The sequence below is a fragment of the Taudactylus pleione genome, unplaced genomic scaffold (genome assembly GCF_031769625.1).
Source record: "Taudactylus pleione unplaced genomic scaffold, aTauple2 ptg000886l, whole genome shotgun sequence".
NCBI classification, from domain to species: domain Eukaryota; kingdom Metazoa; phylum Chordata; class Amphibia; order Anura; family Myobatrachidae; genus Taudactylus; species Taudactylus pleione.
This window is the reverse complement of record NW_028285287.1, coordinates 430,587-449,555: the sequence shown is the minus strand read 5'-3', so window position 1 is coordinate 449,555 and position 18,969 is coordinate 430,587. Positions and strand designations below refer to the sequence as shown.

The following is an 18,969-nucleotide window of genomic DNA, read 5'->3' as shown; positions in this document are numbered from 1 at the left end:
TTCAGAGCCGGACGCTCTGACAAAGCGCTCACTCTGAATCAGGGCCGGCCTTCTTGTTTTTTAGAACGGCCTCCTGGCCGCTCGCATAGCTGTGGGGGACTACCCACAGCTATAGCGAGCGGCCAGGAAGATGGTCGCAATGGTCAAGACCATCGCGACCATCGGGCTTGTGACGAGACCCTTGTGGGTCTCATTGCCGCAAGCCCCAGACAGATTTCGCTCTAACAGAGCCGAAATCTCTCCCACTGACATCACTTGTGATGTCAATGGGGCCGCCCCCAAACGGAGGCGTTCACATGGGAACGCTCCATCTGGGCAGCCACCCCCCCGACCCGCCCACCAAAGGGGGCGTGCTGTCACTCAACATCGACAGCACGCCCCCTTTGGTACGAGACCCGCAGCGACGGATTGCCTGTCGCTATTCGGGTCTCGCACATGCGCACGACCGAGCCGGCTCCGTCGTGCGCATGTGCTCTGGGCCACCATCGACCCGGTTGCAAGCGCACAGCGCTTGCGACTGGGTCTGAATCAGGCCCAGAATGAGATAGATAGATAAATGTCTATGTTGAACTTAAGCCTTATCCACGTAGTTGCCATGAGGGAACCACATATTTCTACCAGAATTTTTTTACTTTCCACTACTCCTCATTATAGAAGTCCTGTGATTTGATTGACAAGCACTGCTCCACTTCTAGAATTACAAATATTATGTTGACAAATTACCTTCCCCGAAATGGCTATTCATCTCAGGATAGAGAATACCCTCATACCTCTATGTCTGTCTCTTACAACTCCGTTTTAGGAAATTAGCTGCGCTATATAAGGAGCTGTTAATAATTGAATAATATTCACAGAGTACAAGATCAGGCAAATAGGGGGATGAAGCAAAATGTTTTAGCCACACCTGTCATCTTACAGGGCTAATATATCAATAAGAAACCATATTGTGCAATAAACCATCACTTTTTCGGAGGCATTGGCGCAAAAGAGGGTATAGCAACAACATATTACAATAAGTATCTAGCAATCCCGCACACCATACTCCCTAGATGTAAAAAAAATAATGACATAAGACCCGGCTTGAGATATAATAGCCAACATTGGTGTGTTATAACATATTTATGTTAGTTAGCTAGTTTTAACTAACAGTGTGCTTCTTAAAATTAGAGGTGTATTTAGCTCCGATCTAAGATGATTTATATGAGGGCCAGCACCATATCACTATAGAAAAGGATGTTGTCTTATATGACCTACATCGTGGCTGATGGGGCCGCATGCCGTCCACCATCATGATATTTTATATTTGTGCCCAATATTGTATTCTCAATTTGATTGATTATGCATATATTATTACGGGAGGTTCATTGATCGCGCAGAGTGTAAACATTTGTGGGTCCTAGGAAACCCTCACTTTAAAAAATAGGGGTCCTACTCCTCTGTTTCTTGGTCCCATCACATATTATAAGGGGTGAGGGCAGGGAGCAGTTAGGACAGTGCTGGGTGCATATAGGCAGGGAGAAGTTGGAGTAGAGCTGACGGTAAGTGCAGACAGCAGTTATGACACTGCAGGGGAGCCAGGAGTGGTCTAGGGACACACAGTGCTAGGGGTAAGGAGCGAGCAAGGCAGAGGCATATTAAGAGATGAAGGAGCCTGTGTGCATTCCCCTTTGGGTGCCGCCTCCTCTCCCCAGCAGTAGACTGACGGCTGACCGCAGCACCAGTAGACTCTTGGCACTAGTCTATGCCCAGAGTCTACTGCACATGTTGCCTGGAAATTGGCACAGCTGCCATTTTCCGTGCAATTTCCTCACTGCACATGCGCAGAATGCTGGGAAACTTGGCATGGTGGCCATTTTCCATAGTTTTCTGCAGGCCTGAGACACCCAACGTGGAGAGGTAAATATTAGAAAATATGGTTGTGCGGTGAGGGCCCCCCTGGACCTCGTGCACCACACACCCTGCACCCATTATAAATACACCCTCGGAGCAAGGGTACAAAGCAGCTGGCACTGTACTGGGGGGCAAAGAGGTGGTTAGGGATATGCAGTACTGGGGGTATGTAGTGGGCAAAGTTAGCAGCTAAGTCAGTACTGGGGCCAAGAAGTGGGCAAGGGGCAGGCAATGCTGGGGCTAGGGAAGGGAGCAAGGGTAGAAAGCGGTCCAAAATAAAAGGGGAATTAGAGAGAGGAGTACTGTGTGAAGAAGCAAAAAGAGGAGCGCTGTGCAGACAGTTGTACTGAGCTTTCGTACCTTAGGTCTGTTCAGCCATATTCTCTGTATGGTGAATGACGTGGTGCAGCTGCTGTTGTGGGTCCGGGGTGTGTGACCTAGTTTTTTTGTGGTCGCAATTTTGTTGTCCACTCCTGGCTATCAATTACTCAGAGTCTGCTGTTGTGGGCCCGGGCGCGTGTCCCGGACTTCCTGTGGCCGCAGTGCTGTGCTGCTCCGCTCCTGACTTTCACCTACTCTTGAGTCTGGCCATGGAGCGTGGGAGGGTGCCGAGGTGAGGTGCTGCCTCGCTGTTGCTGTCCCGGCCAGTGGGTGGGACTTGGTGGTCGCCGAACCCTGTTGCTGCTTCCAGCCAGTTGGCGAATCCTGGGACAGGGTGGTGTGTCGGCCGGTGTCTGTCTGTTCTCTGTAGTTGGAGACTGGGTGAGGACTGGAGGGGCTAGTTCAGGAGATGACGCTGATACGCCGCTGCACTCAAAATGGTACGTTCTGCTGGACCCACTCAGTTTTTAAAACGGGTCTCCATCTGCCTGTAGCACGTAAAAATGCTCTATAGCGCATATTTGGGTTACGGGGGGCTTCTTTATCTGTGAGAGTTCGTTGAAAAAATAAATGCTGTGTTCCATTGTTATTGATCTAATTGAAACTCCTTGATTCAATAATTTACAAGTCTGTCCAAATAATTTTGTCCACATAGTGTATATTTTACACGGCCGTAACTAGTGTAGTGCGACCAGTGCCATGGCACAGGGCACCGCAGGGCAGGGAGCACTGTTTGGGCCTGTCAGTTTTCCTGTTTATTATCATTCTCACTTGTAGCTTCCTCTTCTTTTATCCCCAGCATCTCCTGGCCTCCCCTATCTCTTCCCTGGCCCTTCCCCATGAGGCCAGGGCCCTTTTTCATGTGCACTATCTTATATCCCTATTTAAAATAAAAAATGTTGGGGGGGGGGGCGCGTCAATGCTCTCTCAGGCACGGGGCACCAAAAAGTCTAGCTATAGCTCTGATATTTGATGTATATATGTATGTGTGTGTGTGTGACAAAATTTTGGAATGGGATTCATTAAAGTATAGTGTGTGGAATATTGCAAGTTAACATAGGCTAAATGGAGAATACGCGCTGTATGGTTATTTTAGATTATACTAGCATTCTTGGAAACAGAACATCCTATAATGTGCTAAAATCACAACAGACTCCTCATATATTTGTCTAATGATAGGTCTGAGATGTTGCTTAGTCATGGTACTGGTAATGTAATGTACTGTAGTACAAAGATAAATGTAGTAAATTTCTGTAGGCGCACTCATCCACCACCAGGTCCTTGAAAAAAAACTGCTTTGCAACCAGTCTCATTCATAATCACTCAAGCCTGTGTCCACAAATGCATGGACCGGCTGCCTTCGTAGACAACAAATATGTCAATCTTTTATTCTCAAAGTATGTGTTTTATATCTGTGTGTGTGTGTGTGTGTGTGTATATATATATATATATATATATACACAATTTATTTTTTTTTATTATACGATTTTATTTAACTAAATATTCTTTGTTTTGTTTATAGAACGCTGAGTGTTATGAACGTCCATCCAAATTGTGTCAGAGCAGCATTTGCAATAGCTGCTGTAAACCTTGTTCTACAAAGTAGGAAAAAAAGAAGAAGGAATGTTAAAAGAACCTGCTGGACCAAAGAATGGTTGAAGAACAGAGATTCTATGTCTCATATGGAGCTCTTAAAAGAACTTCGAGAAAATAACCCTGAGGACTTTAGAAATTATTTAAGAATGTCCGGCAGCATGTTTCAAGAGTTACTTGAACTAGTAACTCCATTAATTTCCAAACAAGACACGAATTTTAGAAAGTCCATATCCGCTGAGCAAAGATTAGTGGCAACTTTGCGCTATTTGGCAACTGGCCGTTCATTAGAAGATTTGAAATTTTCGGCCACTATTTCTGCACAAGCTCTTGGTTACATTATACCAGAAACTTGTACAGCCATTATACAAGCGTTAAAACTTGAGTATTTTAGGGTAAGTAATTGGAGCCAAAAATTTGTACAACAAGTTTTATTACTATAACAACAAAGAAATGATTCACAACAATACTGTGTTTTTTTTTTTTTTTTCAACGTACATACGTGTCTACAAATTTTAAACAATGGAATTTTATAGCTTTACTAAATTAAAGACTGCAGGTGAGCATTAATTTGAACTTGTGTAAGGTCAAAATACTAATTATACATGACATCAGTACTACCATGTGTAGTAGTAGATGTTCTTTCATCAGGAGACTGGTACAGAGGGGGGCTGACATAACTGTCATGTACTGTGGAGAGATGGGGAACATGAGGTGTCATACTATAGAATTTATCTGGCTCTGCTTGCTGATAGCTATGATGCTGTGCCCTATTAAAGCTTCCAACATGAGGGCCATGATAGCTGTCATGTGGTGGCATATGAGAGGAGAAATTTGATATGGAGGTATATGCATTTACTTTTCCAATGGAGGCCATATGCAATACCTCATTAACAAGTTTTTCTGCAACGTATTGATGCTCTGGTGGAATTCGCCGCAACTTTGCACCCCAGCTGACTCCTATGCCATCATATTCATCCATAGGTTGGTTAAGTAGGTTTGTTGCTTTATGGAGGAGTGACTCTGCCATTTCATCCACACCTTCTACTTCTGATCTTTTAGCCAACTTCTTTTGTGTAGTCCTTTTTTTCACATGTTTGGCATCAGTTGGTGTCTCAGTTCTAGAAGTTGAAGCAGGTGATGGCTAGAGAAATAAGGAAGAAGTGTATTTGTTTTTTCATATTTTTTTTTTTCCTCCTCTATACAGTTTCCTTCCATATCAGAAGAATGGACAGCTATCGCAGAACTGTTTGAAGAGAGATGGAATTTCCCTAACTGTGGTGGTGCAGTGGATGGCAAACACATAAGGATCTCACCTCCACCAAACAGTGGTTCTTACTTTTATAATTATAAAGGTTTTTGTAGCATTGTGCTAATGGCAATAGTAAATGCACATTATGAATTTGTATATGTTAATGTCGGTAAAAATGGGAGAGTGTCTGATGGTGGCTCTTTTGAGCAAACCACATTCTATGACAAACTGCACGGTGGCACTTTAAATTTACCATCTGATTCAGAAACAAAATTTGGCCTACCATTTGTTTTTGTAGCAGATGAGGCCTTTGCCCTTCATTTGCATATATTGCGACCTTTTCCTCAACGGCAGCTTACGCCAGAGAGGAAGATTTTTAACTATAGATTGTCACGGGCGAGGAGAGTTGTAGAAAATGCATTTGGTATTCTTAGTAACAGATTCCGTATTTTCCAAACATCTATCATGTTGCGTCTAGACAAAATAGATGTTGTAGTTTTGGCCTGTTGTGTCCTCCACAACTATTTAAGAAAATCCTTAAGTAGTTTGCATATCTCTGATGAAAATCACATTGTTGACAGTAACAATTTTACCTGGACACCCGTGGAGATGTCAGATGCACACAATTCAACAAATAGTGCAAAGCTAAGCCGTGAAAACTGTGACCTATTTCAATGGTCCTGGAGCAGTAGAATGGCAAAATAGCATTGCCTTATAAGAATTTTGCATCATCATTTTGCATTGTGTCCTAAATTTATGTTCTAAGTATATTGATGTTTGCTGCAGAATATATAATTTTGTGCTCAATATTGTTAACAATCGTATATATGTGTTTGAATTTGAATGGAATAAACTTTTCTTCAAGGTCAGTTTGTTGTGTGTTCTTGATGCCTATGGATGTGCTTTATCAGTATCATTAAAGATGTGCAGTATACACTTTGAGGGTGATTCAATACTCGACGGAATTACAAAGCTGCACTCAAGCAGTTTTGCAATTCCGTCCATGCTAATATGCAAATGTAGCAGGAGGTGTCTGACACCCTCTGCTGCATTTGCATTCTCAACACTATGACCGAGGTTCCAGGTATGGCGCCGGCCAACTGAGCAAGCCTCTTCCTACGCAGGCTGGCCAGCTTACAAGGCTAGGAACATGCATCTGTGGACTCAGAACCTGACCTTACCACTCCCAGGACACAGGGATGACACGTCCTCATTTTTGAAAAGGCCAGCCATACATGCCCATCCCCGAAAAAGGCTCTGCCTGTCAATTTGGCTAAGGCATACCTCTAGCTGTGCACATGCGCATATTCCTGATAATCAGGAATTGAGTTCAGCATTGCAGTAGCCTGCAATGCTGAATCATCCCCTTATCTTTCAGTTAAGGTATTGCAAAACCAATTTTAAGAGTCCACAGTTACAAATAATGACATATTACAATCATTTGTACCATATTAAAATCATGTTTTTCAATACTTACCAAGCAGGTTAATGGATCTTCCATTACATCTATGCTATCCATGGCTGCTCCCTCTGCATGATCATTGAATGAATTGCTTTCTATGGAAGGTCGCATCTCCTCTTGATCTCTTGTAAACAATAGCAAATCATAGTACCAGAGACTCGGTACATACACCTCATGAGCACCAGAACCGGAATTTTTAGACTTTTCAATTTTGTTTGACTCTCTCTTAAATACAGTCCGAAAGCTTTGGATTTTACTTTTAACCCATACACCATCAGCAAAAGGGTACAGTGGTTTGGCTAATTCAATTAGAGACTGTATGGCATCATGCCTTTTTTGTTTATTTCTATAATCTGATGATTTCACCTTCCACAGACAGGGATGTGAACGGTACAATTCAATGAAATCTCTCTGGAACTCTGAGTGTTTATCTGCAGACATCGTTCTAAAAAGAATATTAAAAAAATAAAAATGGTTGGCATTTAATATTATAAGTGAAAATATTGAAACTTTGAAAAAGTCCTATGTCAAAGTTTCTGTACAGACGAAAAAAAAATTAAAATGGTGTTAGGTAAAATCATAAATATATATATATATATATATATATATATAAAACAGGTGACCCCAGTAAACCCTTTGTACCATTATGTGTTGATGTATGGGTGTAGGGATGCTTTTCATTTGTGATTAATCATTCAAAATCTATTTGGAAATCTATCTTGCATGCTAGCAACATGTCTGCCAAAGCATGATATTTTTAAAAAGCTAAATATGCATTCACTTTCATGGCCTATTTTACTGTGATTGTGGAGCCATTTATGTGAAAAGTTAATTACATTATGTTCTCTACAAAATTTAATGATATATTTACCAGTGTTTTTGAAGATTCAGCAATGAAACGGGAAAAATAGCAGCAATGCACAAAATCTGCAGCACTTTCCAATGAAACGTCTCCTGATTCTGCAATGACATTCAAACCAACTTTATATCGCCTAATCTTCTGGCACATGACTTCTAATAACCAATAGAAAAGGTTTTCATTACCATGAGTTTACAAATGTGCGTGTGGTGTAAAAAGTGTAACCAATACTAGGGATGGACATCGGAAGTCCACCATCAAATGATGGCAGTGCATCCACCATTGAATCTTTCGATGCGATGCTAACTAACCATTGCATCCAAAGAATTTGGAGGGCAAATTGTTTTTGTATGAATAGGCTAGGGACAGGGGTCAGAGCCAGAACAACAACAAACATCTGATGCAGGCAGTCAGCGACCTAAGGACGAGGAGGAGAGCAAAATGTTGCCACTACTGGGCTGCTGCTGTGTCAACTGACACTGGAAACTGCACATTGATGCTAGCTGCATGCGGTTTATATATTCTGCGTGTGTGTGTGTGTACATTAATATATATTTTCTCTTATAGTGGCAGTGCCAAACTGGGAGAAGCCACGTTGTGCATGTTATCAGTCACACAGCATGTATAAAGGGAAGGGAGCAGTGATATGCTGGTCAGTTGAGGCAGAGCCTTTCCTGTCATACTTGGCTATACTCCAACATTTTTATTATAAAAATGTTAAGTTAATATTATAAATATCTTCAATTTATTATTCTAATTTTTATAGACACAACTCTGGAGTAAAAAGTGTATGGCAGGTGAAGCACTAGCTCCTCTCTCTACATTTTCCGCACATCCCTGATCCAAACTCATCAAATATAAAGCACTATATGCTGCTGCACCTTTGTATAATGCCCACATGAACCCACTGGTTCATATAACTGTGTGTAAATCTGGCTCTGGTACAAGCCAGTGCCCCCCCCAGCCATTTACCTCACCACACGTCACTACCACTGCCTCCTCAGCCATTTACCTCATGGCACGTCATTGCCTCCTCAGCCATTTACCTCATGGCACGTCATTGCCTCCTCAGCCATTTACCTCATGGCACGTCATTGCCTCCTCAGCCATTTACCTCATGGCACGTCATTGCCTCCTCAGCCATTTACCTCATGGCACGTCATTGCCTCCTCAGCCATTTACCTCATGGCACGTCATTGCCTCCTCAGCCATTTACCTCATGGCACGTCATTGCCTCCTCAGCCATTTACCTCATGGCACGTCATTGCCTCCTCAGCCATTTACCTCATGGCACGTCACTGGAAGGGAGTACATTAGATCATATAGTAAGTATGGCAGCTGTCCCTTTACTATGGAACTCATAGCCAGACTTATCCCCTCACAATGTTGTTGTATTCCAAACCCTCCTTTACATGGATATACATGAAGATCACATACTTGAAAATGCCACTCGGGTCTATGTCCTCCCTGGCCTGCTCTGTGTGCTGTCTGACTGCTGCTGCAGGGCCAGGGCTGCACACTGATTGGCTCTCCAAGTCTCAGAGAGCCAATCAGAACTAGCAATATGGCCTGTTGCCTAGCAGGAGCCTATAGAGAGGGGAGGGAGGGCCTGAGGGCCAGGTCTGAGGCAGTGAGAGACAGCCTCCAAGGAACCCAGCAGCATGAAACATGCCGATTATCATATGCAGAAACACAGTACAAAGCAGCCAGGGGAGATATAGCTTTTAAGATTTACATAAAATATGCCATAATCGGAAATCCTTTGAATGATTACTATTTGATGATGACAAACATCGGAATGCTGTCATCAAATGATAATTCCACTAACATTGTAAGAAAAACATCGATGGTTAGCAAACATCGACCAACAATGTCCATCCCTAGTTGAGGCAGTATAATGAAACCTTCAGATATACAAGGTGAAAATGTTTTTACCTGGGAAGAAAGGTGAGATAGGATATGACAAGTGTACATCCTTGCAATGACATCCTTTAGAATGCAGCCATCACAATGGTGGGCCAAGGCTTGATTGTAGATTTTCAAATTGAAATTCATTTTCTTAGTACACATTGTTGGTACAGGTGGAATTTTGTTTGATCAGTCAGTTTAGCATCCAAATTTAATAAACATGTTAAAATAAAGACGATCACATTTGTATTTATGCAAACTTTATTTTTGCAAAAAATAGAGCATGAGAGAAAACAACCTTTGTTCCATTAAATTACAAATAAGTAATGGAAACATTTGTCTGACGATCTCTGCCTGCTTTCTAAACAACACTGGCTGCAAAAAGAAACAAAAACCCAGACATTTAAATACTTTATTATCACAACAATGAACACACAGAAAATGTTTACTGTAATCCTGCATTTATTACAGACTTGTTCACGTTGTCTAGGAGTACTTTTAAACAATTTATAAAGAATAAAAAAATAAGACGTCCCACTTATAAGAAGAAATATATTTATTCAAATCATGCAGAAGTAGGCAGGCACTCTCCACCTACTTCTGTGACATCACAAGTTGGACAGAAGTTAGCTGGTCTGTTGAAAAAGTTGGCAGGTTGCCTGGTTGGATGAAAAGTTGGTTAGATGTGTGGGGAAGCATTTTAGTTGGACAGACAAGTTGGACGGTTGGTCAGTTGGCTGGTTGGACAGATAATCTTTAGATGTGTGGCCAGCTTAAGTCACACTCCAAAAACAACTTCCATTTTCTAGAAATGTATTACTCTTCAATCTGTGTTCCTCCATTGGCACATTTACATCTTTAAACATGCACTCATGTCACAAGCCCACAAGAAAAGATCTCTTGACCCAGCTTCTCCAGAGCTACCATGTCATGAGCAGTAGAATGTCCTTGCGGTCTTTCATACATTGGACGCACGACAAGGCCATTGAAAGTCAGAATTTCCAAGCACTTGAGGAACATTAAAAAAGGTCTTCAGGCACATCATTTGACTGACCACTTCAGAACGGAACATCATTGGTCAACTCAACATATTCCAACATGCAAATGCCACTTGCATGTTGGAATAGGAATCCAACATGCAAATGCCACTTGGAGGGACAAAAATACAGAGAAAAATCTGGCAAAGTCAGAAATGAAAACTATTTTTAAGTTAAAGACTCTGTACCCTAAGGGATTACATAAAGATTTGAGTTGAAGTGGTTCCTAGAACATTCCCTATGATTTTTACTGATGTATCTCTTTTCAGATAATTTATTTTTATAAAGAGCATATTCTATTATTATATAGTATTTTATCATCATGTTTTAGGGCAAAATTTACTAAGCAGCGGTTTCTAAACCCCGGCGGTTTGGTGGCGGTTTGGCAGCGGTTTTGCTATCCGCATATTTACTAAGGCCAAAACCGCTGCAAAAATGCCGTCAACACAAATTGTACAATAGAATAGAACAGGGCTGTCATTTAGAAACCGCCGCCAAACCCCTAGGGTTTAGAACCCGCCATCAAACCGCCACCAAACAGTCGGAGTTTAGAACCAGCCGCTTAGTAAATTTTGCCCTTAGTCTCTTGTATCCCTTTGAATATGTGGTTTTATGAATATCTATTTGATCACTTAACTACATTTTTCATGTCCCATAGGTATTCCTGGGAATAAAAAGAATTGGTCAGCATGTTCAAAAGAATAAGCCCTAATTATCCTGGGAAAAGGATAGGAAGAGTCATGAATTAATATCCCAATGTGAAACATCCGCAGAGGAGAAACTACAGTACACTACCCATCTACCATCGCGACCAGGAACTTCTAGTCACCTGATGTCATTCCCCTGGGTGACCTATCTGACACAGGAAGAATTACATTTCCCAACAATCTCCGTGATCGAGAGCGGACTTCTGGCCACGGACTTTTAGCCGCGTAGCGGCAGTACTTTTCTTGCCCGTTATAGCACATGATGGACATTTGTTTATGTCACATTGTATATGCCGGCCACAGAAATAAGTTTCCAAATAACCTTGAATACATCAGAAACTGACCCTTGACTCGTGAACCAGAAGTAGCGCCATCTGGTCAATAATGGAGAACACTATTTAAACCGGATACCGCTTATAAACCTTCATGCCTTGATAAAGAGATCTTATTCTCGAAACGCGTTTGTCTGGAAGGTGACATTCTTGAGGGGCGCTGGAGTTTTGGATAGAGGTATGTGCCTTTCACATATCATTTTACAACTGGCTGTATAGGAACCGGACCTATGTTGCTTTTATGACAGACCTCATTCCATCACAGTGCAGGTTTAACCCTTTGAGAACGCCTTTATTTTTATCATCACCTCTTTCTCCTTCATCCACTAGGGGACACTGTAGTACATACAATGGAGTATACATGGGTGCAAAGTGGAGCATGGCACTTTAAAATTCTCTAGAAGCATAGTTTGCTCCTCCACCTCTATCCTCTATAGCCCCCCCCCCCCCCCCCGACTTCAGTTTAAATCAAGTGTCCGAGAGGAGCCGTTAGGTTATTATTGCTGTCTGCAGCCTCTTTACTTTTGTTCTTTTTCTTTTACTTTGAGCTTCTGTCAAGGTTTCAACAGGAGGACTGCGAGCTGCACTGGGAGTGGGGCTTAGCGGCGGTGCGGCAACTCCCGCATCTCTGCTCAGATGGACCGGAGTGAGCTCAAAACGCTCCCTATGAAGGTTTGTCTACCCTTTTATGCAGGCCCGCTCACACAAGTGGGAAACCCGCCATTTTCTAGTACTCCTAGCACCAGGAGCAGCTCAGGGGCCAGCATGGGCAGTAGCCTAAGGCATTATTGCAGTGACACAACACAAGTGTAGTGTCTCTGATGATCAGCGCAGATTGGACAGTTGGCGCAGTGGTTAGTATTGCAGCTTCATAGCACTTAGGCCCTCATTCAGAGCCATTCGTTAACAGCAGTACGCTCGTTGCGTTCCGATGTTGACTAACCTCGCATGCGTCAGTGTTACACTGCGCATGTGTGTACGGCAGATTGCGAGCTTTTTTTGTCTCGTTCGTCAAATAGCGTACAGGAAGTGACATGTCAAATGTGATTGACAGAACAGGGCGTTTTTGGGTATTGACGGGGGTGGAGATGGAAAAACGCAGGCGTGGCGAGGCGTTTTTGGGGCGTACATACATTTTCAGATGCGAACGTCAAATGTGTTTGTACCAACTCATACGTCACTGGATGATCCTCTTCCCTTCAAAATGCTCGCACAGCTTAGGGTCTGGATTACTCGACCACATTGGCGATGGCCTTCTCCTCCGTCCCGGCACTCCACGATGTAGCATCGATTAATCACGGCTTGTCAGAAAATCAATTAGTGTTGTATTGAAAACCGGCTTGGTATGTGTTTGGAAATCAGTTTTTTGGGTTAGCACAAAACCGTACGCAGGTGGAAATCATAGCTGCTAATGTCAGGATTACACAATCAATTTGCGTACATTTGTGGGCTCAATTTTTGGTTTTTGGCCTATTGTAACAATAATGTCATCATGTTTGTGTTTTTTTGGCCATTTTGCTTTTGCCTGGTGAATTTGCATCCTTATGTAAATTTTAAAACGTTCCTTAAAGAGCCCTTTTTTTTTTTCATGTAAAATGTTGTTGTTGCACGTTTTTGCCTTGTGGGCCAGGATTAAATGTAACCCATTTTTACAATAATGTCAGAATACAAAGTCGTACATTTTTTGCAAATTTATTGCTATAAAAAAACAATTTCATGCACATATTTTACACAAACATTTTTTGCAGTGTTCATTCCAAAATATTTAAGAATTGTGCAAACATAAAAGTTTTTGGAAACGTAAAGCTAAAAATTAAAAACAATTCACAAGAAAGGAGAGGGAAGTTTTGGCCAGAAAGGAATATGAGGCAAGCACAGAAGGAGTGTGGGAAAAGTAGCCAGTGCTGTCAACGTTTTTTCCCCCGTTTGGCTGGGGGAGGGAGGGCGCCAGACCGGGTCCGGGATGTCATCGGGCTGGCCTGTCCAGAGGCAGATGTTGTGGCCTCTGGACTAGGCACAGGGCTAGGCACATTTGGAGGATTGGCTGATGTTGTGCCAGAGGTGGAGGATCCTGATGTTCCGGCAGGAAGGGAGGTCGGCTCCACCATGTGCTGGCAAACAAGCTGCTCCAGGGCATTGGCGATGCGGATGTTGGCCCTGGTATTTTCCGCCAGGGCCTGACCAATGGTCACGTTGGCCGCAGCATTTTGCTCCAGGGCCTCAGCCACCCGTACCAGACTGGCGTCCATCCTCTGCAGAATCTCCGTATGGAAATCCGATTTAAAATTGAGTTCTGTGAGGAGGGACACTGCCTGCGAGGGGGATTGCCCTGGACTGGCTTCTGCAGGGTCCTCAGCCGGATGTACTGGTTCCTCCCCTGCAGAGCCAGCAGAAATTCTGCGGCCAAGGCTCCCCTCTGGAGCAGACTCATCCGCCTGTGTCTCTGTTGGAAAAATGAGAAAAGACTCACATTAGAATCTACATATTGGCCCAATAACATTTCAGAGTTGGTGACATCACAATATTTACCTTGGACAACATGAGGAGCCGCAAAGTCTGGCATGTCCGTATCCATGTTGGACACGCCAAACACCTCCACAGCCTGCACACACCCCTGTGCCAGCTCTTCTAAATCATTCAACTCCAATGACACAGGAGTGGGACCCCCACCTGTCCCCCTTGCATGCCTAGCCCTGTCAGCCATTTTTTGTTTCAAGCGATATTTGAAGTCTTGCCATCTGTTGGTGAAAAAGTAGCCATTATTAATGCATTCTTTCCCCCAGTTTTTGTGGGTGGTCAAGTTTTAACTTACCGCCGTTTGACATCCCAGGCTAGACGGACAAAATCACCGACCCTATTGACCGCAACGGCTACCTCCTCCCACATTCTCCACTTCTGGCTTGCACTCATATTCCTGTCTGCCTGTGGCAGGATGTCCACACACTTCTGAACCAAAACCTCCATCTCCTTTCTTGTGAATTGTGGCTGCCTTTTCTTTTTGCCAGCTTTGGCCGGAATACTGGGCCCAGCAGCCTCTTCCATGTCATCCTCCTCACCTATTTGTTTAAATGTTGAGAATTGTAAACTTCACAACTTGCACTATATTATGTTTAAAATTAATCATTGTTTCCAAATGCCTGAAATACTTACCGCCAAACTGTTGCCCATTGTTTCCCTGGTCTGTAGCCATGTCTTAGCTCAAAACAAGAAATACACCAGAATTTTTGGTTTGGCTCGTGACGTATTTATACATGCGTCCTTATTTTTCGGCCGCATCATTGATTGTGCGTTCCTATGATCCCTCCTTAATTTGTGCGGGAAACTAAACACTATTTATGGCTTGGGGCGTCTCGAGTCGAGGTGGCGTTTGTTGATTGTTGGAGGTTACGTTGGTCGGAGTTGATTGTTGGCGGGTTTTGGAGTTGGCGTTGGTGGGAGTAGTTTTTGTTTGCTAAATTTGGTTTGTGTTTTTCCGTTCGCATTTTTTCTGTTGGTTTTGTTTTTGGCGTTTCTTTATTTGATAAGTTTTTGGCAGTCTAACTTTTGTTCAATTTGTGTCTCCTTCTTTTTCAGAATTTTTTAACGTTATTTTTTCGTAATTTCATCTTTGTTAGGTTTTTTTTTTGGCTCTGCCCCCGGAATCTTATATATTATCTATTGGTAAGTTCATTTTTTCACTTGGTTAGTAAATGTTCATGTTTGTATTTACGCAACTTTGTTGGACCTTACACTTGTAACCTTTGTTTTTCTTAGTCAGAAATGTTTCTAAAATGTTGTGTTTTTCTAGCTGCGTATTTTTTAACGTGTATTTGTGAACTAATTAGCGCATTTTTATCTGTTTCTATTGTGACTTGTATTTGCGAACTAATTAGCGCATTTTTATCTGTTTCTATTGTGACTTGTATTTGCGAACTAATTAGCGCATTTTTAACTGTTTCTATTGTGACTGGTATTTGCGAACTAATTAGCGCATTTTTATCTGTTTCTATTGTGACTTGTATTTGCGAACTAATTAGCGCATTTTTAACTGCTTATTCAGAGCCGTTAAATTGTTTGTGCTTATCCCTTTAGCATTTCTTGCTTACATTTGGCCCCAATTTGACGTAGTGTGCGCAATGTCGTTTTGCTCTTTGGGCAAATGTGTGTTTCTCCCCTTTTATGTTTTGTCTTGCACCAAATTTTGAAACAGAAATGCCCAGCATAAATTTATGTATTTTTATATTGTGATTCTTTACAGTTTGCACGTATCATGACAATACCCCGGCATGTAAGCATCAATGGATGGTATCATGAAGCTAAGTTAAATTCGTTTTTTGGGGGGGGTTAAAAAGCCTTACATTCAAATCTTGCCATTTCAGGTTGATCTGGGTCGGATTGTTCTGGCCATGCTCCCGGAAGCCGACCAACCTCAATCTCGTCCCAGGCGTAGTCATCGTAGGCGTGCAAGGCCCCAGATATTTTGAACACGTGTCACCCTTTTTGGAATGCCCGATGATGAGGTTTTAAGACGCTACCGTCTTCCTCCCAAAATCATCATAGACACTCTCTCATTAATAGAGAGTGATCTTGAGCGGCAAATTGACAGTCCTACAGCAATACCACCACTTACGCAATTTATGGCGGTGTTACATTTCTGTGCCTCAGGATCGTTTCAAACAATGGTGGGAATAGTGGCGGGCATCTCCCAATCCTCCTTTTCACGGATCCTGAGGGCAGTGATGGAGGCACTTTTCAAGCACCTCCATCATTTTATTCAAATGCCTTTGGATATGGGTGCCCTTAGTGTGGCCAAGGCCAATTTTTACCAAATAGCTGGCTTCCCACACATCATAGGGGTTGTGGATGGTACTCACATACCACTTCAGCCTCCAGCACGGCTGGAGGCCATATTTCGCAACTGGAAACACTATCACTTCCTGAATGTAATGGTGGTATGTGATGCCTCCCTCCAGATCCTGTCCCTGAATGCAAAATTACCAGGAAGTGCACATGACTCATTCGTCATCCGGCAATCAGGGATATGGCCCAAATTAACCAACCTACAAGCTGGTGATGTGTGGCTTCTGGGTAAGTGGAGACCTTTAGTACATAACAATGTTAAGCTTGATACACAGTGATCCTGATGTTGTCTCTTCTTTTTCACAGGAGACAGTGGCTACCCTTGCACGCCCTGGCTGCTCACTCCTTATTTGGCTCCCACACCAGGGCCACAAAGTGATTTTAATGCCGCACTTACAGCCACCAGGCAAGTGGTGGAGCGCTGTATCAGCCTTTTAAAAGGCCGATTCAGATGCCTCCACCGCTCTGGTGGCGAACTCATGTATTTGCCGGATATGGTTTCGAAAATTGTGGTCCTGTTTGGGAAATTTCACAACATCGCCATAAGGAGTGGTGTCCCAATGCAGCCAGAGGATGCCTTACCTGAGGATGGCCCCCCCGAGGTTGGTCGGAGGTCAGTATGTGGGGGGGCCATACGCGATGATGTGGTGGCCAGATATTTTAGGTAATTATTGTCAAAACAACAGTGTTTATACCCAATGTGGTATGGTTTGTTTGAGAACATCTAATTAATTGTTTTTTTTTTCTCCATCTTCTGTTTGTATACATAATCTTTGGCACTCCAACGATGACTACTTCCTGCTACCCTTAAAAAACCTTCATGTGGAAACTTTGGGAATATATTATGGAACCCATATTGCAACGCCACATTTGTGGAATCATGTTGGCATGGTCCTTCGTGAACCAGTTCTTGATTTGTTGTGTGTTTTTTTTTAGTTTTTGGTATGTGTTGTATTTATGATTATCACTGTGTGTTTTGTTTGTGAGTGACCACTTTGTTTTTTTAGTTATGTTATGAATAAATGTCTTGAGAGTGTAATTTTGTTCCTTTTTTTGCCCGTTACAAGCAAGTGTAACCAGGTTCACACACGTTACATTTGCCTAAGGGGTAATCCAGTAATGACGCAACTTGAGCTAAAATGTAATATGTTTTCTGGCTCCAAACCAACACCCAAAGGAATCCTGTACAATCAGTTGGCTTCGTAATATCGGCCTAAGCAGCTTGCCCCCCAAATAGGAACCTGTAAAATGTAGTAATATATAATTTTGACAACACCAAAAAAGGGAAATGAGATTGTTACTGTTAGGTGTTTCTTGTGCCTGTTTTCCTTAAAAATACAACACACAATCTTAGTGACAATAATTGCAAATCCTTGCTGGAAGAGTCTACTTATGTCAGTGTAAACAATCTCTGATTTTGATACAAGGAATGAGACAGAACGTTAAGTTGAAAATATTATTTTATTTAAATTTTGACAATAAAAAAAAAAAACTAGTTCCTAAGGAGGACCGACATATGGTCAAGGACCACCAGCAGACCGATGATGTGTTCCCGCATACGGCCCACACAGCCGGCTAATTCAGCCCTACGCCTCTGTTCCTCTGTGGGTTAGAAAAGTGTGGGGATTAATACATCAATAATGAAACCACATTAAAAAACAAGCCAAAACAAGCTAACCCAAAATGAAAATATTGTGGCACAAAGCAGAATTACACCGATAAAACCAAGCCCCCCAAAATGGTCTAGCCCAAAATTACAAGTCTAAAAATCAGATTCAGACAGGTGTGATATGTGTATGGTGAAATCAGCAGTAACAGGTAAAGACAACCCGAAAATTCCCAAAAAGTCAACCAAAAAACACAAAAAAAGGGAACGACACATGATTACATACAAACAGTTTGTGGCGCAAAAAAAACAAAATAAAAAACATACCGTTCGAAAAAACGGCCGCTCCAGAAGCCACTCCCTCGTCCTCCTCGGAGGTGCCTCCATTCCCCAAAGATCTTGGCAGGGTGATTTGTGATTCCGGGGAGGGGGTAGTTCGAAGAGGGGTGGTTGTAGGAGAGGGGGAATTGGGATGGAGGGGAAGGAGCACCGAAACATCCGCCACAGGGTCTGGGCAGGCTGGGGAGGAGGGGGAAATCAGGGAATTTGGGGTTGTGGAGGGTTGGCTTGGGGTTGGGGAGAGTGGGCGAGAGCGCCGTCTTGGATGGCGATGACGCCGTAGTCTTCGCTGTGCCCCTAAAAGATGTGAAACAAATTGTGGTTAGTTTCAACCAAATCCGAGAAAAACACTAATTTATGACAACACAAATCGGAAAACATGGCCATGCAGATATGAGTACAATGAATAAATAGGACATACATGAAAACATGGCCATGCAGATATGAGTACAATGAATAAATAGGACATACATGAAAACATGGCCATGCAGATATGAGTACAATGAATAAATAGGACATACATGAAAACATGGCCATGCAGATATGAGTACAATGAATAAATAAGACATACATGAAAACATGGCCATGCAGATATGAGTACAATGAATAAATAGGACATACATGAAAACATGCACACGCAGTTAGGGCCACAAAGATAAACATGAAAACCACAGTCCCAAAAACTTACTTTCAGCGATCTGCATGCGAAAGCATGCCAGCAAGCGGGGCGTCCGCCGTTGCAGGTCCGACCACCTGCGCTCCAG

The 18,969-nt window shown here is 42.7% G+C and overlaps 1 protein-coding gene across 4 annotated transcripts in view; it reads right to left on the bottom strand.

Annotated features, from left to right (window-relative positions):
- LOC148474159 (uncharacterized) overlaps positions 1-18,969 on the bottom strand; it is a 79,243-nt gene that overhangs the window by 34,022 nt on the left and 26,252 nt on the right. Inside the window, exons 1-4 of one of the 4 annotated variants that reach the window (XM_088459013.1) lie at positions 8,450-8,466; positions 7,450-7,592; positions 6,594-7,023; positions 4,349-5,008 (exon numbers count right to left, since the gene is read on the bottom strand). The exons of 2 other annotated variants lie outside the window; for them this stretch is intronic. In XM_088459013.1, the coding sequence (XP_088315139.1) occupies positions 4,460-5,008; positions 6,594-7,019 (975 nt within the window). In that variant the 5' untranslated portion in view covers positions 7,020-7,023; positions 7,450-7,592; positions 8,450-8,466 and the 3' untranslated portion in view covers positions 4,349-4,459. Of the gene's footprint in view, positions 1-4,348; positions 5,009-6,593; positions 7,024-7,449; positions 8,736-18,969 lie in introns of those variants that run through there. One more of the 4 variants, XM_088459012.1, reaches the window with a different exon arrangement.